This window comes from Colias croceus, chromosome 23 (assembly GCF_905220415.1).
Source record: "Colias croceus chromosome 23, ilColCroc2.1".
Lineage (NCBI taxonomy): Eukaryota > Metazoa > Arthropoda > Insecta > Lepidoptera > Pieridae > Colias > Colias croceus.
Genome location: NC_059559.1, coordinates 6,708,404 through 6,733,090, shown reverse-complemented (window position 1 = coordinate 6,733,090; position 24,687 = coordinate 6,708,404). Strand labels below are relative to the sequence as shown.

Here is a 24,687-nt window from a genome sequence, read left to right as displayed (position 1 = left end):
TAAACTTACCTGGACCTAGAAAAAGGCAATGCAATTCATTTAATTCAAGCAAACTAACTTTTATTTTTGTTACTTTACACCCCAATATCTCTGCTATCCCATAGAACAGATCTATAATTATTATATTCATAGAATCTGTATATTTTTATCTATTTAATCCCCTATAAATCATCAGTGTAACGATCAGGCCCAGAGTCCTATGGGAGTTTGCCATTCTCCAAACAGAGCTACATTCCCAAACCTCGAAATTGCATTGAGAATGTATTTGGTCTTGATGGTATCAAATTGCACTGGAGAGCGCTCATTTTCAAAAATGAAAATTATAAAAAATAGGCTTCGAACCACGATGGGACAAACCCAAATTTAAATCAAATCAAAGCTTTCCTTCCTGAGCATTGAAAGCGATTTACTCCGAGAACTGGATTTCAGCGAAATCATCAACGATTTTTCGGAAAAAAAAGCTCGAAAGGTTCCGTTCGTTATCACTAAAATTTAGTTCAGATAATTCATGTTTCCGATTATATTTAAGTATATGCGTTTGTTAAATACTAAGAGAATCTAGTTACTTGGTTTCACAATAAATTATTAATTGAAAAACTCGACTGAGAAAAATTGTTCATTTTATTTGGAAAATAATTTGGGGCGAGGGGGCCTCCACTCCTTTGTTGGCCCGAGGCCTCTGGACCTCTAAATCCGGCCCTGGAGGCAGGACCAAAACCGTCATCCTTTGCTCTACGCCTCTACCATGACGATTTCTTAGACCACTTACCTACGTACTTATTTTTTGCTTTTCTCTCAGAATACATATTAAAATATAAACTGAGGTAAGTAGAAACATGTTCCGTCTGAAGTCAGCTAAATCAGCCGCGTTGCGTTTTGTCGGTTATGTTGCTAACTCATTTCGACTAGTGGTTTAAATGTGTATTCTATCTTTGTCTCACTGAATACGTGAATGCGTACGTTACTTTTTTCGAGTGTGTATAGTATGTCTATTGTCTATGTAGATAACACTGCTAGTTTGTTATAAATAATAGAAACGGGTGGCTTAGTTGGTCAGGCGTCCGCCCCGGATTGGCCTTACGTAGTATTTGTATTCTCTTTGGGATTGGCCTGAAAGGATGCGGGTTAGAGTCCCGCCTCGTGATCGCATTTTTTCTTTTCTTTATAAATTTATATTTATAAAGCATTTCAATGTCATAAAACCAAAAATATCAAATTCTTAGTTTGTTCGCATAAACTGCTTCTACGTCAGTTTATATAATATGTAGGTATTCGGCTTTCTTGCTTACTACTTTAGGAAAAAGGACTTTAGGACTATTGACTTAAGGATAAACCATCCTAATAATAAATAATAAATTCCAGAGATAACGAACATTATACAATGCTATCCACACGGGAATGGTACTACGGTTTTGGCCTGTACCACACCCTGGCTTCTCTCTCTTGGGGATATACAATCGTGTTCACTTTGAAAAACGACACGAAAGATTATTTGGAAGCCATTGAAAAATATAAGGTAAGGTTATAAAATTACAAGTGATAACTGCGTTAAAAACAACCGACTTCAAACTTGCACTTGCAACATTTACAAATATAGACAAAAATGCTCATAAAATAAAAACTACTGGGCCTATCCGAATAAAATTTTTATGGGACCAATTCGACACCATCCCGCATCGAACAAAAAAAGAATCACGTAAATCGGTTCACAAACCTTGGAGTAATCGGTGTACATACATAAAAAAAACATACCGGCCGAATTGATAACCTCCTCCTTTTTTTGAAGTCGGTTAAAAAAGAACCTAGTTACTTTTTCAAAGGAGGTTTTGTTAATCTGTACTTCTCTTCACTATTTAACCCATTGAGCCCCAAGCGGCCCGATTGGTCCAAGACACAATAGATTTTCTATTGTGTCTGTGGTTCCGGGGCCTGAGTTAATAAGTAGAAATGTAAACCTGTAAGATTTGTTTGTATGTTTGAACGCGCTAATCTCAGGAACTATTGGACCGATTAAAAAAAAAACATTCACCGTTGGATGGTATATTATAGTTGGACCGATAATATATTTTTGAAGTGAAACTTTAGGCGCGTTGAGAGTAAAATTTCAAGGTCATGGTGTAAGGTGACGATTTTGGTATCTTTGAATCTTCACATGAAGTTTCACTTCTGACACTTGTGCAGACGCTCTTTTTACACGCTTTATATTAGCTTCACCTGTATGTTTGTATGTTTGTTTGTAACCGACTTCTTTGGGCGCGATTTTGACCCACTTTAAACGGCCAGATTTCGTTCAAACTTTGTAGATTTATTGAGGACCGATGACAATACACTAATTTGATAAAATTTTCTATTTTTTAGTTCGGTTTTCTATAAAAAGCGTGTTTTTTAGTTTTTTTTAAACTAAGGTAAACGCAGGTATTAACGACCCCTCTAAGGCAATTTCAAAATCAACCATATTTTTTAAGTATACTGGTTCTTCTAAAGATTTATAATTTCATTTTATATGCTAGTGTTATGTATAAAAAATGTATTTATTGAAGCAAATACATTCTAATAAAGGATTATCTTGTAAAAAATAATTTCCAATGTGACTTAGTCGATTGTTGCTATTACCGACCCATAAAAACGGCTGTGAAGCTATTAACGATTTTTATGCAGCTATTGCCGATCGTATGTGAGAGGAAGCCTTTTTCCAGCAATGGAATGTATAGAAGCTAGTGATGATGATGATTACCGATCTTAATAAAATGAAATAAAAATGCAAATATATTCGTATTTTTTTGTTGTCAACATAATACTATTAATATATGTACATAATATATTAAATTAAGGATTTCAAACTCTAGGATATTTCGTTATGCTATTTGATTGATTGCTTCGGCGAGTTGTGTTTTACTGAATACTTTTCGCCGCTTTCGTGGCTCCATATTTCTGGAAAAAATATACCTAATTATATGTTTTATGTTAATTTAACCTAAAAAAAATATAATTTTTAATAGGCACCTATTATGTCATAAAAGTAGGTAATAAAAATATATTTGCACGCTCAATTACGAGCAGAATGTATAAGGATCAATATTATCTGTATATACAAACATCTTTATTCTACATTCTGCAAATAAAGCAATTTGAATTTGTAGATGAGAAACTAAACAATCTATATTCGATCGGTAATAGCTTCCTATAGTTGCTATTGCCGACCCACATGGGTCGGTATTAAAGTATGTAAGTAAAAACCTAAATTGTATTACCGACCCATAAAAAAATGGTTATTTTAATTAATTTGACCATCAGACTATAAAATAGATTATAATTGATTAATGTCATACAAAATATGAACATATGCATAATGTTTAAACAAAAAAAAACAATGATTTACTACTGTAACTATTCGATAGGGATCCTCGAAAATATCATAACTTTGTATAAATTGACAACGCTAAAAGACACAACACTAGACAAAAAAGTTTAGTCGCTAATAGATTTTTATGAAGACTCATAGCTTAGATTTAAACTGGTCCATAAAACCACTTGTGTTAGTGTGATATAATAACATAAAAGAAAATAAAACAAAAAGTTACGTTGCTGCCATTGCCGACTTACAGGTCGTTGATACCTGCCATGACTTAAACTGGTGAAGCTAACACCGTCCCATTTTAATTTTAAGTTTTATCGTTTCAAATTACTTTTTATTCAAAAAATGTTGTAAGAAATGAAAAGTTGACACTTAAATGCATTGACATTTAGTAATATAAATTAAAGTATAGATGTCATTTGTTTGTAAATGTCTTAAAAAGATACTCACAGTACATACCCGAAGGAACAACGGAACAGTACGACACGTCCTGCTTCCACGCTACCCCGCAGCAACTTACGCATTTTAACTCTTTTTTGCTCAGTTACTCACTCTAACGTTAAAGTATACGATGCTCAAGTAATACATTCGTGTATAACTTTGCCTACCTATAGCTAGAATAGTTCTGGAAACGTTTAAATTTCGAATTACTTTTATAGGTCGGTAATACCTTCAGATTTTCGATGGGTCGTTGATAGCTGCGTTTACCCTATTATTTTATTTTTAAATCTTTTTAGAGATTCTTATAATATTTTTTCCCCTATTTCAGGTAGATAACATTCAAATAGTGCCAACAACTATTACGGATCTTATCAAATACCCAGAATTACATAAATACGATGTTTCTTCACTACAAGTTATGTTCTGTACGAGCATGCCTATCAGTTCTGAGTTATTAGCTTGTGCTAAAGATAAGTAAGTATATCACTACATAGTATAAAACAATATCGCTTTCTCTGTCCCTATGTCCCTTTGTATGCTTAAATCTTCAAAACTACGCAACGGATTTTGATGCGGTTTTTTTATATAGATAGAGTGATTCAATAGGAAGGTTTTAGTATATAATTTATTAGGTTTAAGTCAAAGCGGACGAAGCCGCGGGCGGTAAGCTAGTAAACAAATAAATAAATAGAGAAATTTATTCTTTTGGAAATAGATTTTAACGAGCAAGCTGCGAAACGTCGGGATAATACAAACGGTTTATACAAAGCGGGCGAAGCCGCGGGCGGAAAGCTAGTTTAATCATAAAGCTAAGTCGTATTCCGCGTCTGACTGTATGTATGCTTCGATCTTTATAACTACGGAACGGATTTTATTGCAGTTTTTGAAGTGAAACTTCTATCGGCGCGCTGAGAGTAAAATATCAAGGTCGCGTCATGGCAATACCGTAACGTCATGGAGTAAGTAGTGTAAGTGAGTGGTGTCTTTGAATCTTGCCAAAGAAGTTTCACTTCTGACACGTGTGCTCGGAACACAAGCACTTTTTTTTATTCAAGAGGAAATCAAATCAAATATGTTTATCTGCTGGTATATGGTAATTTAAAGGTGTTAATAATATAAAGGCTGTTAGTGTAAACTGTAAACACCGTTTTCCTTGAAACCATTGGTTTGATTTCACTTTAGAACGTAAATTCAATGAAAAAAAATGTGGTAAATGGTAAAACCTTAGGGTAAAACTATGTTATGACGATTCAAAAGTGCTTCTAGAAGAAGTCTTAACACGTTCACTGCGGCACCTAAAATGCCAAACTTACCGTTGTTGCGGCATGTCTTTAATACTTCACATCGGCAAGTTCACCACTGTGCGTCATGAGCCATTTTTATCACATCGCACCTACTGACTTTAAAGGTTAATAATTTCATGAAATTTCAAGATATTTCAAAATTTTTTTTTTCGGATAATAGTATATATAGTCTTGTATATACCGCATAAATAGCTTTTAGTTTGACCCAATAGTTTAAAAGATATGAGGGAAAATGTAAACCCCTGATTTTGTGAAAAATTATTTGCCATCCTGTATGCCTAGTGCGAGTTTTCATCGAGTACGAAACGTTACTATCGCGTTTGCGTCACAGCCGAATTAGTATGGGAAATCGAACAGCGCCCCTAGCGGACGTATGGGGAAGCTTTGATTCCCCATACAAATTTCGCTGTGACGCAGACGCGATAGTAACGTTTTGTACTCGATGAAAACTCGCACTAGGCACACCGCACTGCGTTGATACGGCATGTTTACAGTAATAGCGATGGGAAACACTGTAAAATAAAACATCGATATCGATATAAATCAATTTTGTATATTTCAGTCTGTTTGTTAACAGATAACGAGATCGTCGATACAAAAAAAAAACACATATAAAACAAGGTACTTGATAGAGTAGGTACTATCAGGAAATTGTTCAGTAACTTTTGTTTTAATGTTTTATATTATTTTCACAACTGTCATTACATTTTTGCATATATGCTACGAAATAAAAGAAAGTAAAAAAAAAGAATAAAGCCTCTAAGGTATCATTGTCATTTAAAAATTTGATAACGACGCGTGCGGTCCTGGTGCATCACTATGCGAGACTGACACGCGCCGCGCTCGTAGTACAGTGCGGCATGAGGTGTTTGTCCATGGCAAAATATTTGACATGCCGCACACAAAAGAAACGGTTTCTTTTCTATGCGTGTGTCCAATATTTTGCCATACGATTTTTAAACGAAATTGAGTCCTACTTCAAACTGTGATCACAAAAATATATTTGTCTCTTTTCTAGTCATTGATTAACGTATAAAAAACCTCGCCGCACCACGGTGAAAACTGCGATTTTGGGCGCCGCACTGTGGTGTAGTCGCTGATGGCCCGATACTGGACATGCCGCAGTGAACGTGTTAATCTATACTAATATTATAAAGCTGAAGAGTTTGTTTGTTTGAACGCGCTAATCTCAAGAACTACCGGTCCGATTTGAATAATTCTTTCTGTGTTGGATAGCCCATTTATCGAGGAAGGCTATAATATATCATCACGCTAAGACCAATAGAAGCGGAGGAGCGAAAACCGCGGAGCGCAGCGTGCGTGTTTAAACAATAATTTAAACACGCACGTAGCACGTAACACTAACTTTAAACCAGGGATCTGTCACTTATGCGAAATACGACAAAACCAGATTAAAGAGAACCCGCGCTTAAAGTTAAACCATGTCTAAAGTTTTTTGTGGTAAGACAGTAGATGTGTAGTTCTTTCATTCTTCATAATGTAATCTATATTTTATTTCAATTTAGATTCAAGAGTTTGAAAAAAATGACACAAGTATATGGTCTGACAGAAGTGGGTTGTATCATCAGAGAGGATGGCGACACTGAGAAAAATAAGCTCGGCAGTGTTGGTGTTGCCAACGCGGGGACAGTTTTTAAGGTATTTTATCGTATTTGGATAAAAAAAGGTTCATTCGATGTATGTTAATGTTGTTGATTGACGATTATTATTGTATGAAATATCTACAACAATATATTATCTGAGTATATGTTAATGGAAAATAAAGGGACCTTTTTATAAACAAATTATAATTTATAGGTATACACTTAACTGTGTAGTTTAATAGTCTTTAATGACTAATATCATAATATGTTATTTAATTAATCGATATCTACTTGAATTCATCAGCCAACTATACGTATTCAGAAAGAAAGCTGGAAACTTATAAAAGCTTATCGGCGCTTATCGGCGCTTGTCAGCGCTGGTTACCCGCGTAGGAAAATATATGAACACTCGCCGATAAGCGCTGACCGGCGCCGACAAGCTTCAACAATCGCTGGTCAGCGCTGGGCGCAGCCATATAAAATTTGTCTTGGTCTGCTTCAACCTTCTTCCTTTGTGTAGAACGAACCAGCGCTGACAAGCGCCGGTATGCGCTTATAAGTTTCCAGCTTTCTTACTGCCATAGTACCTATAAAACAAAGTCGCTACATTTTTTGCTGACAATATTATAATAATTGAAAATTTATTTCATATTGGTTGAGATGGTTGTCTAATCATCTCAATAGATGGCGTGACGTGTCCCTTAGACACATGAAACCGAAAGAGTTTATAGAAACTAAAATGGTGAAAAACCAGTGCAAACTTAGCACCCCATCTATAGAATTTTGGGTCGAAAATGACCTTGATCGTTAGGTCCCCGTTAGGTCCTTTAAGGTCCCACAATTTTTTCGTTAGGTCCCCTTTAGTTTTTTTTTAAATATTTTTTTAAATTTTAGGTATAAAAAAATGCAACTTTAGCACCCCATCCATAGAATTTTGGGTCAAAAATGACCTTAATCGATAGGTCTCCGTTAGGTCCTATAAGGTCCCACAATTTTTTCGTTAGGTCCCCTTTAGTTTTTTTTTATAATTTTTTTTTTAATTTTAGGTATAAAAAAGTTACTTTTTAGCACCCCATCCATAGCAAAATTGGCAAATTTTATCAAAATCGTATTCTTTACCGTTAGGTCCGTATAGGCTCATCATTGAAATTGTTGAATTATTTATTTTATTAAAATTATAAAATAATAAAAACCTGCGCATGCGCCTTAGAGCATTAAGGCATGCGCACATCATACATAAACAGCGCGAAATTTAAAATCGTATCGTTTCATTTATTAAATAAATCTATTGTTCTGAGAGTGCTTATTTATTAAAAACCTACTTTTCAACCTAGACTTAAAATAACTATTAGTGTATTAGTGTCAATCTGTGGTGTATATTATATATTTTTTGTAGCGGCCACAGGGCCACACTATCTGGAATGTCATCGCGGCGTTTCTGCGTAGGGTCAATCATCATAGTTATGGTAACTTAAGGTTATAGTTGGAAATAAAGTTTTCATACTTTAATTTATTATTACGAGCTTTGTTTTTTTGAGAGATTAACAACCTCTTCATCTTTATAATATTATATATATGTAATCTGGTACTGTTATCTGATACAGATAAAAAAAAGAACAGCTAGTGAAAGTAAGAAAAAACATAATAAAATACAATTAAATTTTGTTTAATCAATATAATCATATTAAATCTAAAAGCCGCGTTCAGCCGCGAATAAAGAATAAGAATCACTATCATTATCTCTGACATCATTAACTCTTCCATGTCTGCAGTTATTCCATCTTGTTTTTTTTTGTACTGCTCTTCAACATGAATAACATGGTTCGGTCAAAGAATAAATCTCGTCGAGATACTGATTTTGTGTCTTTAAACATTTTGAACGGACCAGATCGTTCAATTTTATATTGTTGCTTGAATAGTTTTTAACTTGATTACTGGTATCATCCATGCCAAATAATAATATTAAACAAATCATACCTACTTATATTAATGTGCAATGCAATCAAGATGAAAAGCATCAAAATATCAAGTCACACTTAACAATGCATTGAGATATTTCTCGTAAACACTCTTGTTTTTCCTTGAAAACTACATCTCTTTCAAATTGTTTAATTTTAAATTTATTAATCATAGCTTAAAGTTTTCGTCATGTTTTCAACTCAGTTTTCAAAAATATTTTTTTTTTAGAAATCACTAAAATCCTAAGCTAAAATCGCAGAAAAATAAATCACTTTGACAAGCTTTGACACATCAACAACTCAGGTTTTAACAAGGTTTTAATGACAGTTAACTGTCAAGTGTTGCCAAATAAATTTTCGAAATAAAAAGCCAGTTTCATCTTTCGGACGTGACTAGTATAGATTTATTTATTGATTTAAATTTAATAAATGAAACGATACCAATTTAAATTTCGCATTGTTTATGTATGATGTGCGCATGCCTTAATGTTCTAAGGCGCATGCGCAGGTTTTTATTATTTTATAATTTTAATAAAATAAATAATTCAACAATTTCAATGATGAGCCTATACGGACCTAACGGTAAAGAATACGATTTTGATAAAATTTGCCAATTTTGCTATGGATGGGGTGCTTAAGTGTAACTTTTTTATACCTAAAATTAAAAAAAAAATATTAAAAAAAAAACTAAAGGGGACCTAACGAAAAAATTGTGGGACCTTATAGAACCTAACGGAGACCTATCGATTAAGGTCATTTTTGACCCAAAATTCTATGGATGGGGTGCTAAAGTTGCATTTTTTTATACCTAAAATTTAAAAAATTATTTAAAAAAAAACTAAAGGGGACCTAACGAAAAAATTGTGGGACCTTAAAGGACCTAACGGGGACCTAACGATCAAGGTCATTTTCGACCCAAAATTCCATAGATGGGGTGCTAAGTTTGCACTGGTTATTGAAAAAGCAGCACCAACTTAGAAAAACGAATGAATATTATTATTTTCTTGTATTTGATTTTACGAGAGTATTAACATTTAGAAATTAAAGATTCTAACAGATTTTAAACCCAATTTATTCATATAATTATCCCGACGTTTCGCAGCTTGCTCGTTAAAATCTATTTCCAAACGAATTTTTCTCTATTTATTTATTTATTTACTAGCTTCCGCCCGCGACTCCGTCCGCGCGGATGTCGGTCTTCGCGTGGATGGTTTATTTCTCCATTTTGAGTAGGTACTGACAATAAAATCTTATAAATATCTATTGGACCCAATTCCCAAATACGGCTAGGCCTATAATAATACGCAACGTGTGTTCGCGGTTCTACGGAACAACGTCTATGGATAAAACTGAAAAATTAAGATTAATTTTTTTCTACGTATTTTTCCAGGATAAAAAGTATCTATCCTATTTTACGCCCAGGATAATAAGGTATAATTATACCAAGTTTCATCGAAATCGAACCGCTAGTTTTCACGTGATGCCTTCACATACAGACAGACAGACAGACAGACAGACAGACAGACAGACAGACAGACAGACAAAAATTTTTTTAATCACATATCTGGGTTTGGTATCGATCCAGTAACACCCCCTGCTATTTATTTTTTCAATATTTTCAATGTACAGAATTGACCCTTCTACAGATTTATTATATGTATAGATGATAAGGTACCTTACAGGCTGTAAGGTACCATTAGCTGTAAGTTACAGCTAATGATACATTTTTTTAAATGAAGAAATACTAAGCTACGCCAATTAAAAGGTACACCAATAGGTAGTTACCTAAATAAAATACGTGTGTGAACAAGGATTAGTATAAGAATTTTACAACTTTGTAAAAAAAAAATTGTAGGTATAAGTAAGCTTTGATCCAATAAGCATTTATAAACTACTAGCTTTCCACCCGCGGCATCACCTGCGCAGTCAAAGAAAAACCCGAATAGTTCCCGTTCCCGTAGGATTACCGGGATAAAACCTATCCTTGTCCTTTCGCGGGTATCAAAATATCTCTATACCAAATTTCATGCAAATTGGGGCGTGATTGAGTAACAGACAGACAGACAGAGTTACTTTCGCATTTATAATATTATTAGCATGTATATTAGTATTAGTATGGATTTCTCTACTGAATGTTCTCGTTCTAGTATAGATTGACTTTTCAGGTGGTTGATCTCGAGACACAGCAACCCGTAGGTCCGTACAAACATGGAGAAATACGCTTCAAGTCCTTATCTTTAATGTCTGGTGAGTTCTATACTTTTTTTAATATTATAAAGCTGAAGAGTTTGTTTGTTTGAACGCGCTAATCTCAGGAACTACTGGTCCGATTTGAAATGCCGTTTCGGAGGAGTATAGCCTATAGGAACGAACATTGTGACACGAGAATTATACAGGGTGACCCAGCAACGGTATTCTAAGCCCCAAGGAGATTATAGTTTTGCATACGCTGAGTACGTAAAAAATAGTTATAAAATTAATTCAAACTAATTTTTTTGACAAATAGATGAATTCTTAAAACTCTATGTGTACACCCCTAACAAGCAACTCGCTCAACTTTGCCACCAGCACGTGAGCTATCGTTTAAGATTATTATGCTTAGATTAGCAAAGCGGTATATGCCGGCTGCGCGAAGCTAGAGAAGAAAACATGGATTTTAAGTATTTTTTGTTGTATAAGTATTTTTTACGTGATCAGTGTATGCAAAACTACAAGTCCCTTCGTGCTTAGTATACCAATAGTGGGACACCCTGTATAATATTCTATTCTGTAAGAGCTTTTCTAAATTTTTAATACTTATTTTAAGGCTACATCGGTGATGAAGAGCGCGATTATTTGGATGAAGAAGGGTTCTACAAATCCGGTGATGTGGGGTACTATGATGATAATAAACATTTCTACATAGTGGACAGGATTAAAGAGATGATCAAGCATAAAGGGTGTTCGGTTAGTCGCAAATGTTTTTAAGGCCGGTTGCAGAGCTTCACCGACCATCAGTGCGTACGTCAGTGGCGCTTGTCATAATATGTATGGAAATACGCGTGCGTATGGTCGGTCTAGCTATGAACGGTTTTATGAATTTCCATACATAGGTATGACAAGCGTGACTGACATACGCACTGATGGTCGGTGAAGCTATGCAACCGGCCTAAACACGCTTTTATTAGATGCACCTGTATATTTGTATGTAACCGACTCCTTAAGACTCGATTTTGAACCACTTAAAACGTACATTTATATCAAATTTTAATATCAAGGATCGGTGACAAAAGAATAATTCCATGATCATATTAAGAAATAATATTGTAATACTGTGATCATATTATGAAATTGTGTTTCTAATTTTTTTACTATATTTAATTAATTGAATAAATAAAAAAAACGTGTGTGCCGTACCAGAAGTGAAACTTTCTTAGCAAGATTCAAAATTATACGAAAACAGTCGCCTTACTCCATGACGTGACCTTGAACGTCTCAACTCATCCAACGAAGATTCACTTCAAAAAAATCTAATCTAATATTCTAATATATATCTATTATAAAGGCGAAAGTTTGTAAGTATGGATGTATGGATGTTTGTAACTCTTTCACGTAAAAACTACTGAACCGATTACAATGAAATTTAGCACACATTTAAAGGGTAACTTGGATTAACACATAGGATAGTTTTTATCCCGGAAATCCCACGGGAACGGGAACTATGCGGGATTTCCTTTGCAAACGCGGGCGAAGCCTCGGGCGGAAATCTAGTATATAATACGTATATTATATTTTAAACCTCAAATTTTTTACTAAAACACAACTGCTCAATTACGTAGGTACGACATAACATTGAATTAATTATCTATATATTTATTACTTACAGCTATCGCCCTCTGAAATAGAGAATGTGTTACTAAAACATACGTCAATCAGAGACGTTGGAGTCACATCCCTACCCTTTAGCGAAGCCCCTGTAGCATTCATAGTTCGTCAAATCAACTGCGACATTAATGAAAAACAAGTTGCTGAGTATTTGAATTCTAAAGTAAGTATAAATACCTACAAAATTAATGATTTTTGAAGTGATAACTTCTTTAGCGGCCTTGGGAGTTGGGTAGGTATAAAATCTTAGACTCGCGTCAGGGTCACGTGTCCTGATCGAAAAAGCGTAAGACGGATGTTTTTTTCTTTTTTTTTTTTGAAGTGAATTTTTATATTTTTATTGAAATTGATTCCAGAAGATTACTGGGAACTTACTTTTATTTGTCCTTATAAGTATTTTAGTGTATTCAACCAACTTAAAAAAGTGTGACTATTTTACAACAATTTGAATATGAATTGTACTTATTATTGTATACAATATCGAAGCTTTTTAAGAAATGTATAAAATACTTTTTTAAGAATTATTATCATACATAATATTATGTTACCGGCAATATATTAAAACCGGCATTGTATGCAATTCTTAGTAAATGTATGTTATTCCGAGAAACAGTCGGAATGAAATAAATTAAATTCGTCACATTACCCTGAGACATTACCTATATCTTTAAATCTGAACTTTTACTAAGTAGCAAACACATTTGCAAATGTGGGTGGTTTTTGGGGTACCTATTAACCAATATGAGGTCAAAACTAAAATCCAAGATGGCGCTGATGAAAATTTGACTTTTTTTCGTGATGGGTGTCATTTTCATGGTTTTTGGGGTAGCTTATAACGAATATGAGGTCAAAACTAAAATCCTAGATGGCGCCGACAAAAAATTTACATCTTTTCGTCATGGGTGTCATTTTCATGGTTTTTGGGGTAGCTATTAAACAATATGTCAAAATTAAAATTCAAGATGGCGCCGACGAAAATTTTACACATTTTCGTCATGGGTGTCATTTTCATAGTTTTTGGGGTAGCTATTAACGAATATGAGGTCAAAACTAAAATCCAAGATGGCGCCGACGAAAATTTTACATATTTTCATCATGGGTGTCATTTTCATGGTTATTGGGGTATCTATTAACCAATATGAGGTCAAAACTAAAATCCAATATGGCGCCGACGAAAAATTTGACTTTTTTTCGTGATGGGTGTCATTTTCATGGTTTTTGGGGTAGCTATTAACGAATATGAGGTCAAAAATATAATCCAAGATGGCGCCGACGAAAATTTTACATCTTTTCGTCATGGGTGTCATTTTCATGGTTTTTGGGGTAGCTATTAACGAATATGAGGTCAAAACTATAATCCAAGATGGCGCTGACGAAAATTTGACTTTTTTCGTGATGGGTGTCATTTTCATGGTTTTTTAGGTAGCTATTAACGAATATGAGGTCAAAACTAAAATCCAAGATGGTCGCTCACTTAGTAATGAAGTCGCTCGGATAAAATGGATCTGAAATGGATTTATCACAATCCACTTTTTGTAAGCTCGTTCTGGATTTTATTATAAATCAATATTCGTCGTCAGTTTAGTTAATTTTTCGCTTAGTCAAATTCATACCGCTCAAGTTATTAAAACAGTATGTCATCATCAGTCGCAAAGTTTTTTTTTGTTCGCTCGTTTTATAATTCCCCATTTTTTTTTCATTTTATGCGTTTATTGTGATGGGAAAAACTTATTTCAGCGACAATTTTGTATGACGTCGTACAATTTTTATAAGATGAACGTAGAGCTGAATATATTATCTTTAAATTAAGATATTACTATGTTCTCACGTGTAATTGCTTTAAGTTAAAATGGTACCGTAAAACAGCGTGTTTTTGTAAAAATACGTAATAGCGTCCTTAATCAAGTTTTCACTTCTGCCGGCACTCCCGGAGTGCAACCCGTCTTTTTTTTTTGATGAAGGAGTATACTTAGTTATGAATTATGCCAGCATCCATAGAACATCGGAGGCAAAAAGTAGCATGCGAATACATACTGCCGTTTCGTTCGGGGAGACTCAAGTGGGGGGATCCAGAGGCCCATATTCTTTTTATTTATAAACTATAGTCGATATTTAATATTTTTAGATGCCATCTGTAACAATGTCAGGAGGTATTCGATTTGTGGAAAAATTACCGAGAGGAGCCGGAACAAAACTGGACAGAAAAGCATTAAGAAATATGATTTAAATATTTTAATCTAAAATAAACTGTTATTTTAAAGGAAATGTTGTTTTTTTTTTAAGCAATTTGAGATTAATCTACATTTTTCCAAGCAACAGACAACGGACGAACGGTAATAAAAATTTGGTACAAAAAATTATTAAACGAATTTTAGACGAATATATTGTACATACCTACAAATAGAATTTATTTTTTGAAGTGAAACTTCTTTATCGGGGTTGGAAAACAATTTAGTGTAACATTTTTTCGTTACGCGTGACATTTTTCCGTTACGCGCCATCTTTTTCTTATCCCTACCACGCGTGATTCGAAGTATTTCTGTAAAGTGGAACATAGTACTTAAATTATTTTTTGAAAAATAAGGTCATAAAGAAGTTTCACTTCTTACGTGTATACACTAGTACATGCACACATTTTTTTGCTTCAAGTCCACAGAAACTATACATTAGAGGATTGAATTTTCTTATTTCTATTCATTTGTGGGTTTTTAAAAATAAAAAGCAATATGGTGGAGTATAAATTATTATTAAAAAAATTACAATTGACAAAACTATATTACTGACGTCGCACTATTTTACAATAGCTATTCTAGGCGACTTACATTAACAAAAATAATAGTGGAGTAAAAAAACAATCTACGCATTTCTATGGATTGTCATTTAAATGTCTTTACTGTATTCGAATTAAATATTTGTACTACACTTTTGTATTTCTAAACATATTTTCATAACCTATATATTTTTTATTCATAAAATTTTCAACTGGTAACAATCAAAATGACATTTGACAGATGTTAAAAAAATGTTGTCTATGCCAGGCTGAATGACGTTTCAATTTTTTTAAATTAAAAAAAAAACGATTAGTCCCGTCATGGGGTTTGTTCTAAATTTAAACATCTTTATTTTTAAATTTTATTTTTTTATTGTGGCTTAAACGTCGATGCCAAGGAGTTTCTTGTCGAAGATGAACTCTCCAAGGGCGGAATGGCGGTCCATCATCTTCTTCAGTGTGGATGCCTTGCCGGCGAGATCACGTTGTCCCTTGTATTGTTCTTCTAAGAATTCTCCAGTTAGATAGTCGACGAGCTGAAAATTAATGTAAATGTTAGTTAATACAGAATTTTAGGCAATCTATAAATATTTCAGGTCATTTGTCAAACACGGCACGATCTGATTCTATACTAAGCTTTCGCTTGTGTTATGGAAACCAAATGGCTTATAAAAATACATATATAATTTTATGCACATCTGATGCACATAATTAAAATAAGTCCTGACAACTTCGTTTCTAATCAATAAATGCAATTTATTAATATTTGAAAAATATAGACTCAAAAATATGACAAGAGATTAAAAAACAAATCTATACTAATATTTGTTTGAACGCGCTAATCTCAGGAACTACTGGACCAATTTGAAAAATTCTTTCGGTGTTAGATAGCCCATTCATCGAGGAAGGCTATAGGCTATATATCATCACGCTAAGACCAACAAGAGCGGAACAATGCGGGTAAAACCGCGGGGCACAGCTAGTATTACATACATATCAAACTCAAACATTTATTTATTCAATTACTAGTGGTCCGCCCGGCTTCGCCCGTGGTACATATTTAGTATCCTATGTCCTTTTCCTGGCTCTAAACTTCCTCCTTGCAATTGGCATTTCAGCTAAATCGGTTCAGCCGTTTTTGAGTTATAAGTGGAGTAACTAACACGACTTTATTTTATATATACATATATATAGATACTTCTTCTAGAAGCACTTTTAAATCGTCATTACATATTTTTAACATTTACCACCGATTCGGAAAGCAGTATCTATGTAGAAGAACCGGCAAGAAACTCCATAGTTGCTCTTTTAAAATATTATCTAACAATTAATATAATACTAACATGATAATCATTGTTATCTTGACCAGCAGCAGCTTGCCTATCGTCCTCACAGTTCACGATAACAGTTCTGATGGCTTTAGTGACTTCGGTCTCCATCTTTAGGGCTTCTTCGAGGGCTTCCTGACCACTTGCCCAGGACTTGCGCTCGGGGGCCTGGATACAAATTATTATTAGAAAAGAATAAATAAAAAAGACATATTAATACTTGATATTAAGGTAATAATCTGAGGTAATAATGTATTTTAGGTTTTTTAAATAAATAAACAGTTAAAAAAGCAGCGTGTTAGCTGAGCACATGTGTCAGAAGTGAAACTTTTTTGGCAAGATACAAAGCTACCAAAAATTGTCGTCTTACTCCATGACGTGACGGTATTGCCATGACGCGACCTTGAAATCTTACTCTCAACGCGCCTAAAGAAGTTTTACTTCAATAAGATTATTTAAAAAAGTTATTAGTATAAAAATAAAGTAATTGAGACTGTAATTTTATCAGATAACGATGAAATTTAGAAGAAAAGCATTCCTCGTACTTTTGTGGGGAAGAAGAATGCAATTTTTTTAACGTAAAACGATAAAAAAATGCAACCTTATTTTGATATTGTTCACATAAAAACTCTACTATATACAATGAATATAAAATTACACACAAAATAATTTTTAGTTGCTTTCTTCGTCTCGCTTAGCTTATTACAAAACCTATCTGTCTTTACCAACAACACTATTGCAATTATTCTATTCTACAATACAAAAAAAAAAACCATTAAAATTCGACTCCCTAAATTTTGTTGTCCTATTTCATGAATCACCACAAAAAAAACTTTCCTGCTCCACACATTTCTCTATCCTACCAATTTTTTTGTCAGTTTGTCCACTCACCCGAACATTGATAAGTGATGACACATTATTGGTGAGTTCTCCCCTCAGCAACAGATACTCAATAAGTTTCATGGCATGCTCGCGTTCCTCCTTGCTAGCCTCGAAGAATAGGTTGGCGAAACCAGGACGGTTTATCTGTGAAAAAAAAAAAACAAAAACAAGTGATAACTGCGTTAAAAACAACCGACTTCAAACTTGCACTTGCAACATTTACAAATACAGATAAAAATGCTCATAAAATAAAGGGCTACTGGGCCTATCCAAAAAAATTTTTATGGGACCAATTCGACACCATCCCGCATCGAACAAAAAAAGAATCACGTAAATCAGTTCAGAAACCTCGGAGTAATCGGTGTACATACATAAAAAAAAACATACCAGCCGAATTGATAACCTCCTCCTTTTTTGAAGTCGGTTAAAAAAAACAAAAAATAAATAAAAAAACTTACAAACATGTACTAATATTATGAAGAGGAGTTTTTAGTTTGTTTATAACGGTTGGTTCTGTCCAAACAAGCTTACCTCAACTATTTAATGAAAGAGAAAAATTTGCTTCTGTTTTAGCATTATTATTTTCATTACAAAAATATTTTTGAAGTGAAACTTCTTTATCGGTGTTGGAAAAAAATTTAGTGTAACATTTTTTCGTTACGCGCCATCTTTTTCTTATCCCTACCACGCGTGATTCGACGTATTTCTGTAAAGTTGCATACAGTAAATTATTTTTTGAAAAGTAAGGTCATAAAGAAGTTTCACTTCTTACGTGTGTACACAAGTATACGCACACATTTTTTTAAACAATGCATTTGTAAAAAAAACGGTTTTAACTAACAATAATCAGTAGTAGCATGAGCAGTATTAATTTCATCTACACTAAAAACGAGTATTTTTTCACAAAAAATCACGATTTTTTGGCTTTTATTACACTTCATCTACCCTATTACTCACTTCATGTATCCGAGATATTGTATTTTTTATACATTTTTTCACAAAAAATCGTGATCTTTTTTCAGTTAGTTACATTATTTAATTCTGCGATTGTAACGTTTAATACATATTTTTTGTATATTAAATGTAACTCACCGAATCCTTAGAGAAATGAGCGCCCATCGCCAAGTACTGTATAGAAGCGGATACCTCCATCTGTATTTGCCGACGCACGCTGTCGCGGCAGCCACGGGACATCGTGATCCATTGCTTGGGAATGTTCACCGGGTTCACGTTACCTAGGCAACGGGAAAACAAATAAATTAACTTGGGAAATTAAGGAAATATTGTGATTGTCTTGACTAATGACTTGGTTGGTTAATAGAGAAAATACAACAGCTAAGAAAAAAAGAGCGCGTGTGCCGAGCACACGTGTCAGTAGTGAAACTTCTTTGGCAAGATTTAAAGATACTATAATCGTCGCCTTGGAATTATACCCTCAACCTTACCCTCAACGCGTCTAAAGAAGTTTCACTTCAAATCATTTTCAGTGGATTTTTTGGGGAAATTATTTATTTGTTCTTTTGCTTGATGGCTTGAAACCGTAAAAGGCCGCCAATTGAAGAAAAAATAAATAAATACATTTTACCGTGCTGGCAGACACACTTAAATAGAAACAAGCTAAACCTGCCCTTTTTTATTTAAAAAAAAAAATAATAATAAAATCTTTATTTACTAAAAAATTTAAACATTACATCATTACAGGAGATCCAAACTAGGCTGTTGCCTGTATCTGTATCTTATCTATTATATTTCAATTCCAATTTTTCATAACATCTATTATTCTCTTTAATATATTGTCATTTTTGGCAAATCGTTTACTGTCCGTGCCAATTTTCGTAGGTATGTACCTTGTATGTCTACTGACTAACATTGTCTCCGTTTCGGTCATTCATAATACTCGTGTAATGGAGTTACATTTATAACTATTTCTTCTCGAAATAGTCATACATGCACTATACTACATAAAATATTATAGAACTGAAAAGTTTATATGTTTGTTTAGTCGATTTATCGAGGAAGGCTATAGGTATAGGCTATATTTCATCACGCTATAAGACCAACAGGAGCGAGCAATGCAGATAAAACCGCGGGGCACAGCTACTATTATATAAAATCAATAAATGCATTATGCGCATCAGCCATTAACAACACATTAGGGTTAACAGTTCAGATTTTGTTTTCCTAATGATAACGTTTAAACAAACATACATTCATAGCTTAATGTTTAATAACTTTAAAGAATTTCCTCAATTTGCTATTGTACGTAAAAATAAACATTTCATTAGTTAATTACTTTGATAAAAACAAAAAATGCCTAATATGTATTGTCATCGTCACAGGTCATCGTAATTTTCTGGAGCGAAAAAAAATTAATACAGTTTATTATATATTACCAGCTTTCGCCCACTTTGCCTAAAACCAAATCTATACATATAATAAATCTGTAGGAGGGTCAATTCTGTACATTGAAAATATTGAAAAAATAAATAGCAGGGGGTGTTACTGGATCGATACCAAACCCAAATATGTGTTAAAAAAATTTTTTGTCTGTCTGTCTGTCTGTCTGTCTGTATGTGAAGACATCACGTGAAAACTAACGGTTCGATTTGGATGAAACTTGGTATAATTATACCTTATTATCCTGGGCGTAAAATAGGATACTTTTTATCCTGGAAAAATACGTAGAAAAAAAATTATCTTAATTTTTCAGTTTTATCCATAGACATTGTTCTGTAGAACCGCGTACACACGTTGCGTATTATTATTATAGGTCGAGCCGTATTTGGTCTTTATAATAGATATTTATAAGATGTCATTGTCAGAGTTACTCAAAATGGAGAAATAAACCATCCACGCGAAGACCGACATCCGCGCGGACGGAGTCGCGGGCGGAAGCTAGTCTATACTAATATTATAAAGCTGAAGAGTTTGTTTGTTTGAACGCGCTAATCTCTGAACTACTGGTCCGATTTGAAAAATTATTTCAGTGTTAGATAGCTTATTTATCGAGGAAGGCTATAGCCTTATAGGCTATAAGTATATTATCACGCTACGACCAACGGGAGAGGAGTCACGGGGGTGAAACCGCGCGGAGCAGCTAGTAAATTATGTACTAAAACCTTCCTCTTGAAACACTATCTATTAATATCTATTAAAAAAACGCATCAAAATCCGTTGCGTAGTTTTAAAGATTTAAGCATACAAAGGGACATAGGGACAGAGAAAGCGACTTTGTTTTATACTATGTAGATTCTATTTAATTCTGACACAATAAATACGTTAACGTTTCCAATTAAATTTCTGAACTTTTAGCACAGATTACTAAATAGTTATTTCACATACGTCATATATTTGCAAAGTAATGAGGCGTTCAATACGCGAGGGATCAAAGGTCAGGCAGAAACTTGGCAACGCAGTTCAAAGAAATTGGCGCTATAATTATTATTACGTTCTATTTGACAATCAATTCAAACTAAACCCTACTTATTATAAATGAGTAACTCTGTCCGTCTCTTCTTCGCGACTAAACCACTGAACCGATTTGGATTAAATTTGGTAAGATTTTTTTTATTTATCTCGTAAATCCCACGGGAACGGGAACTCTTTAGGTTTTTCTTTAAGCACGCGTGGGTCGTGTCGAAAGAAAGTCGTGTCAAAAGTTAATTACCTACATCACATATAGTTATAACTCAAGATCCGCTGAACGGATTTTAATCTCCACTGGGATTGGGATAAATAATCTATACTATAAAAATGAATCGCAAAATGTGTTGGTAAGCGCATAACTCGAGAACGGCTGAACCGATATCGTTAATTCTTTTTTTATAATATTCCTTGGAGTACGAGGATGGTTTTTATGGAGAGAAAACGTAAACATGTACCACGGGCGAAGCCGGGGCGGACCGCTAGTAATTGATAAAATTACGACCTCGCTGGAGACAACAGATAATTAAAAATAAAAAAGCCCTTCTGCATTGCCAGTTTGCATTCTATGCACGGATTTTAATATTTGTTTTTAATTTGTAAAAAAATTCCCGCCGAATCTATTAAGAGTTATAGGTACCTACCATCGACAAAGAAAAGAGCAACTACATAGTTCTTCTCCATAGATACTGCTTTCCGAATCGGTGGTAATTTTTAAAAATATGTAATGACAATTCGAAAGTGCTCCTAGAAGTAGTCTAATTGAATAAATAAATGTTTGAGTTTGAAAGGGACGAGACAGCCACAGATTATCACATAGGTATCTAATCTATTTCAAGTTGTCACGTTGTGATAAAACATACATGTCTGATAAAATAGATTCATCTCGATTTAAAGTACTTAAGCGTATAACTTTTGTTTACTGAATTAAATTAAAAATAAATTTATTTACATTTTAAACTCAAACATTTATTGATTCAATTAGGTACCTAGTCTTCTTGAAGAGTTAAGCGCAGTGAATCGTAAAATACGGAAAAAAATTATTTACATTGATATTTTTACTGTTTAAATTTTTGGAACCCCAAAAACCTATGTGTAAATCCTAACTGTATCTATCTCTGTACCAGATTTCATCCAGATCCAATCAGCTGTTTTTGAAAGAGTCTTCACAAACTTCAGGATAATCCGATATGATTGTTATTTATTACATAGAATTTATTTATCTCATAATATGTATTGTTATTAGTATTTCTTGTGTTTAATTTTACGCGAGTATTATACACTAGCTTTCTGCAAAACCCGCATAATTCCCGTTTCCGTGGGATTTCCGGGATAAAACATATCCTATGTGTTAATCCAAGTTACCCTCTATATGTGTGCTAAATTTCATTGTAAACGATTCAGTAGAATTTGCGTGAAAGAGTAACAAACACACACACATCCTCACAAACTTTCGCATTTATAATATTAGTAGGATATAATATGTACATCACTGGTTCAGAAATCAATATCTATAAAGTTGGCAACTCTGTAGTAGTAGTGTGTGTTTTTTTTTCTTTTCGAACACAAAGGAAAAAAAAACTACAATATGTTTTGATAATATGATGTTGTTGGTTTTGTAACATAATAATAATAAACAAGGTTAACACATAAAAATAGATTATTTTTGCACACATCCCATATTTAGAGATAGTGTCATTTTACACTAATAATAACTTTTAATCATTTATCTTATATTTTATATTTGTTTACGATAATTTAACAGTAGATAATATTAACGTTTTTCTAACTTTTAGTTTTATTAATTTTTAATTACAACAGTATATTTGTTTGAACAAGGATTAAAACAACTGATCACATCGAAAATTTGTCAATTTATTTGAAGAATATTTTTTGGTATAGTGTGGACAATCAATGCTCATATTATTGACTTGCACATATGACTGACTGGTTGGCTTAGTTGGAAGTGGCCCTGCCTTCCAAGTCAGAGGTTGTGGGTTTGATTCCCACCCGGGACAAATACTAAAGCTGTTTGTAAGTTTGAACGCGCTAATCTCAGGAACTACTGGTCCGATTTGAAAAATTCTTTCGGTGTTAGATAGTCCATTAATCAAGGAAGACTATAGGCTCTATATCATCACGCTATAACCAATAGGAGAGGAGCAATGCTGTTTAAACCACAGGGCACAACAGACCTAAAATAGTGTTGTCTTTGATATTATTTTAGGTCAAACTATATAAATCACTATATTCACTTTCAACAAACAAACATAAATCTCTGTATCTCTACTTAAAAGATGTTAGAACTAAAATCCCAACTTAATATTATAAATGCGAAAGTAACTCTGTCTGTCTGTCTGTTATGTTTTCCCGCTTAAACCTCTCAACCAATTTTGATGAAATTTGGCACAGACAGTCTTTAGACCCTGAGAAAGAACATAGGCTACCTTTTATTGCGAAATATGTAACACAGGCGAAGCTGGGGCGGACTGCTAGTATTATATATAATCAATTTAAAAACAATAATGTAGGTAATTGAAAAATTCCCTCATATGTAATCTGTCATAACCCACATATCATAGTATGATGAAATTATGACATGAAATCATGACAAGCAATAACTATAAAAAATTGGTCATTTTATATAATTAAAAAAACTAAAAACTAAGAACTATTGTTTATGCATAAAAAAAATTTAATTAATTTGAATTGGGATTATTTTAATTTGTCGAACGTCAATTCAAACTGGTGTCCTTGTTCTTGACATGTTTTTAAATTAAGTATACTAGGAAAAACAAAACACAACTATGATTAATTGAGATATCCTTAGAAATAACTTCAAAATTTTCTTTAATCACAAATTGTTTTTAATAAGTAGGTACCTACCTATAAAAATATCACGAGTCATTGTTTACAATAGCAATTAAAAAGAACTTACATTGTGTGGCGAATGCAGCTGAGCAGACAGCCAAGAAAAGAGCCAGGGATAAAGTCTTCATCTTCCTATAATATCACAGTTATTTGACGATTTAAAACAATTAAATACGAAGGTAAGGGTTGCACTGTTGTTTGAGAAGTGCCTTTACACTCACTGGCGTAGAAGGCTACTTATCAAATCGTAGAAACAAAAACTAATAGCGCTTTTATGTCTCAGTTCATGAAAATCTACGCAGTGATAAAAGTAAAGTATACCGTATTGACAAGTGGTTCATAATACAATGACACATGATGCTAGACAGGGATGGAAGATTCGAGGGCGTCGAGGTTTCGTGTTCCGAGCGATTCGTGGAATATTTCCTCAAATATAAAACTTGTTTGGACCCACATACGGGTACTTTTTTATTTCATTGCAATTATTTCGTCTGCCCAATTCCGATTTATCCCTAAAATAAAAACAAATCTATCGGATATGGCTGTTGATGAAATGTGAAGAAATTCCTTGAAACACAAAACCTCGACGCTCTTTGTGCGGTCATTTGTGTTCCAAGTGGGTATTAAAAACAAGGGGAGTATTGATAAATGTTGCCATTGTTGTAAATTTACCCAAAATTATGACAAATTATGAAATTACTTCTCATACACTAGATGATTAAAATATTTCAAATACACTCTCCAAAAGCCTATAAATAGATGATTGTTGAAGAATATTATGAAACTGATTGACTCACACTTGTAACAACACTTGAAACACAAAACTAACACATATAAAGGGAAAATTGCGTCATAAAACAATAACCCTATAAATCGGACCAACTTCA

The 24,687-nt window shown here is 33.6% G+C and overlaps 2 protein-coding genes across 2 annotated transcripts; one reads left to right on the top strand and one right to left on the bottom strand.

The window, feature by feature from the left end:
• Positions 1-1,163: 1,163 nt before the first annotated feature.
• On the top strand, positions 1,164-14,753 carry LOC123702248 (luciferin 4-monooxygenase-like). Its single transcript, XM_045649941.1, has 8 exons — positions 1,164-1,264; positions 1,363-1,516; positions 4,125-4,270; positions 6,627-6,759; positions 10,828-10,909; positions 11,469-11,608; positions 12,528-12,689; positions 14,652-14,753. The coding sequence occupies exons 2-8, from the start codon at positions 1,382-1,384 to the stop codon at positions 14,751-14,753; spliced, it is 900 nt and encodes a 299-aa protein (XP_045505897.1). The 5' UTR covers positions 1,164-1,264; positions 1,363-1,381.
• Positions 14,754-15,253: 500 nt separating this feature from the next.
• On the bottom strand, positions 15,254-24,130 carry LOC123702369 (ferritin subunit). Its single transcript, XM_045650111.1, has 5 exons — positions 23,868-24,130; positions 18,599-18,741; positions 17,516-17,650; positions 16,640-16,792; positions 15,254-15,832 (listed from the first exon to the last, which is right to left on the bottom strand). Exons 1-5 carry the CDS (start codon positions 23,926-23,928, stop codon positions 15,677-15,679), a joined length of 648 nt encoding a protein of 215 aa, XP_045506067.1. The 5' UTR covers positions 23,929-24,130; the 3' UTR covers positions 15,254-15,676.
• Between the last annotated feature and the right edge of the window lie 557 nt (positions 24,131-24,687).

Coding starts and splice junctions, on each gene's coding strand:
- LOC123702248 (XM_045649941.1), top strand. CDS start 1,382: ATGCTATCCACACGGGAATGGTACTACGGTTTTGGCCTGTACCACACC. Junction 6,760..10,827: donor ACGCGGGGACAGTTTTTAAG/GTATTTTATCGT, acceptor TTGACTTTTCAG/GTGGTTGATCTCGAGACACA. Junction 12,690..14,651: donor CTGAGTATTTGAATTCTAAA/GTAAGTATAAAT, acceptor TAATATTTTTAG/ATGCCATCTGTAACAATGTC.
- LOC123702369 (XM_045650111.1), bottom strand. CDS start 23,928: ATGAAGACTTTATCCCTGGCTCTTTTCTTGGCTGTCTGCTCAGCTGCA. Junction 18,742..23,867: donor AGCTGCATTCGCCACACAAT/GTAAGTTCTTTT, acceptor CCCGTTGCCTAG/GTAACGTGAACCCGGTGAAC. Junction 17,651..18,598: donor CTCATTTCTCTAAGGATTCG/GTGAGTTACATT, acceptor TTTTTTTCACAG/ATAAACCGTCCTGGTTTCGC.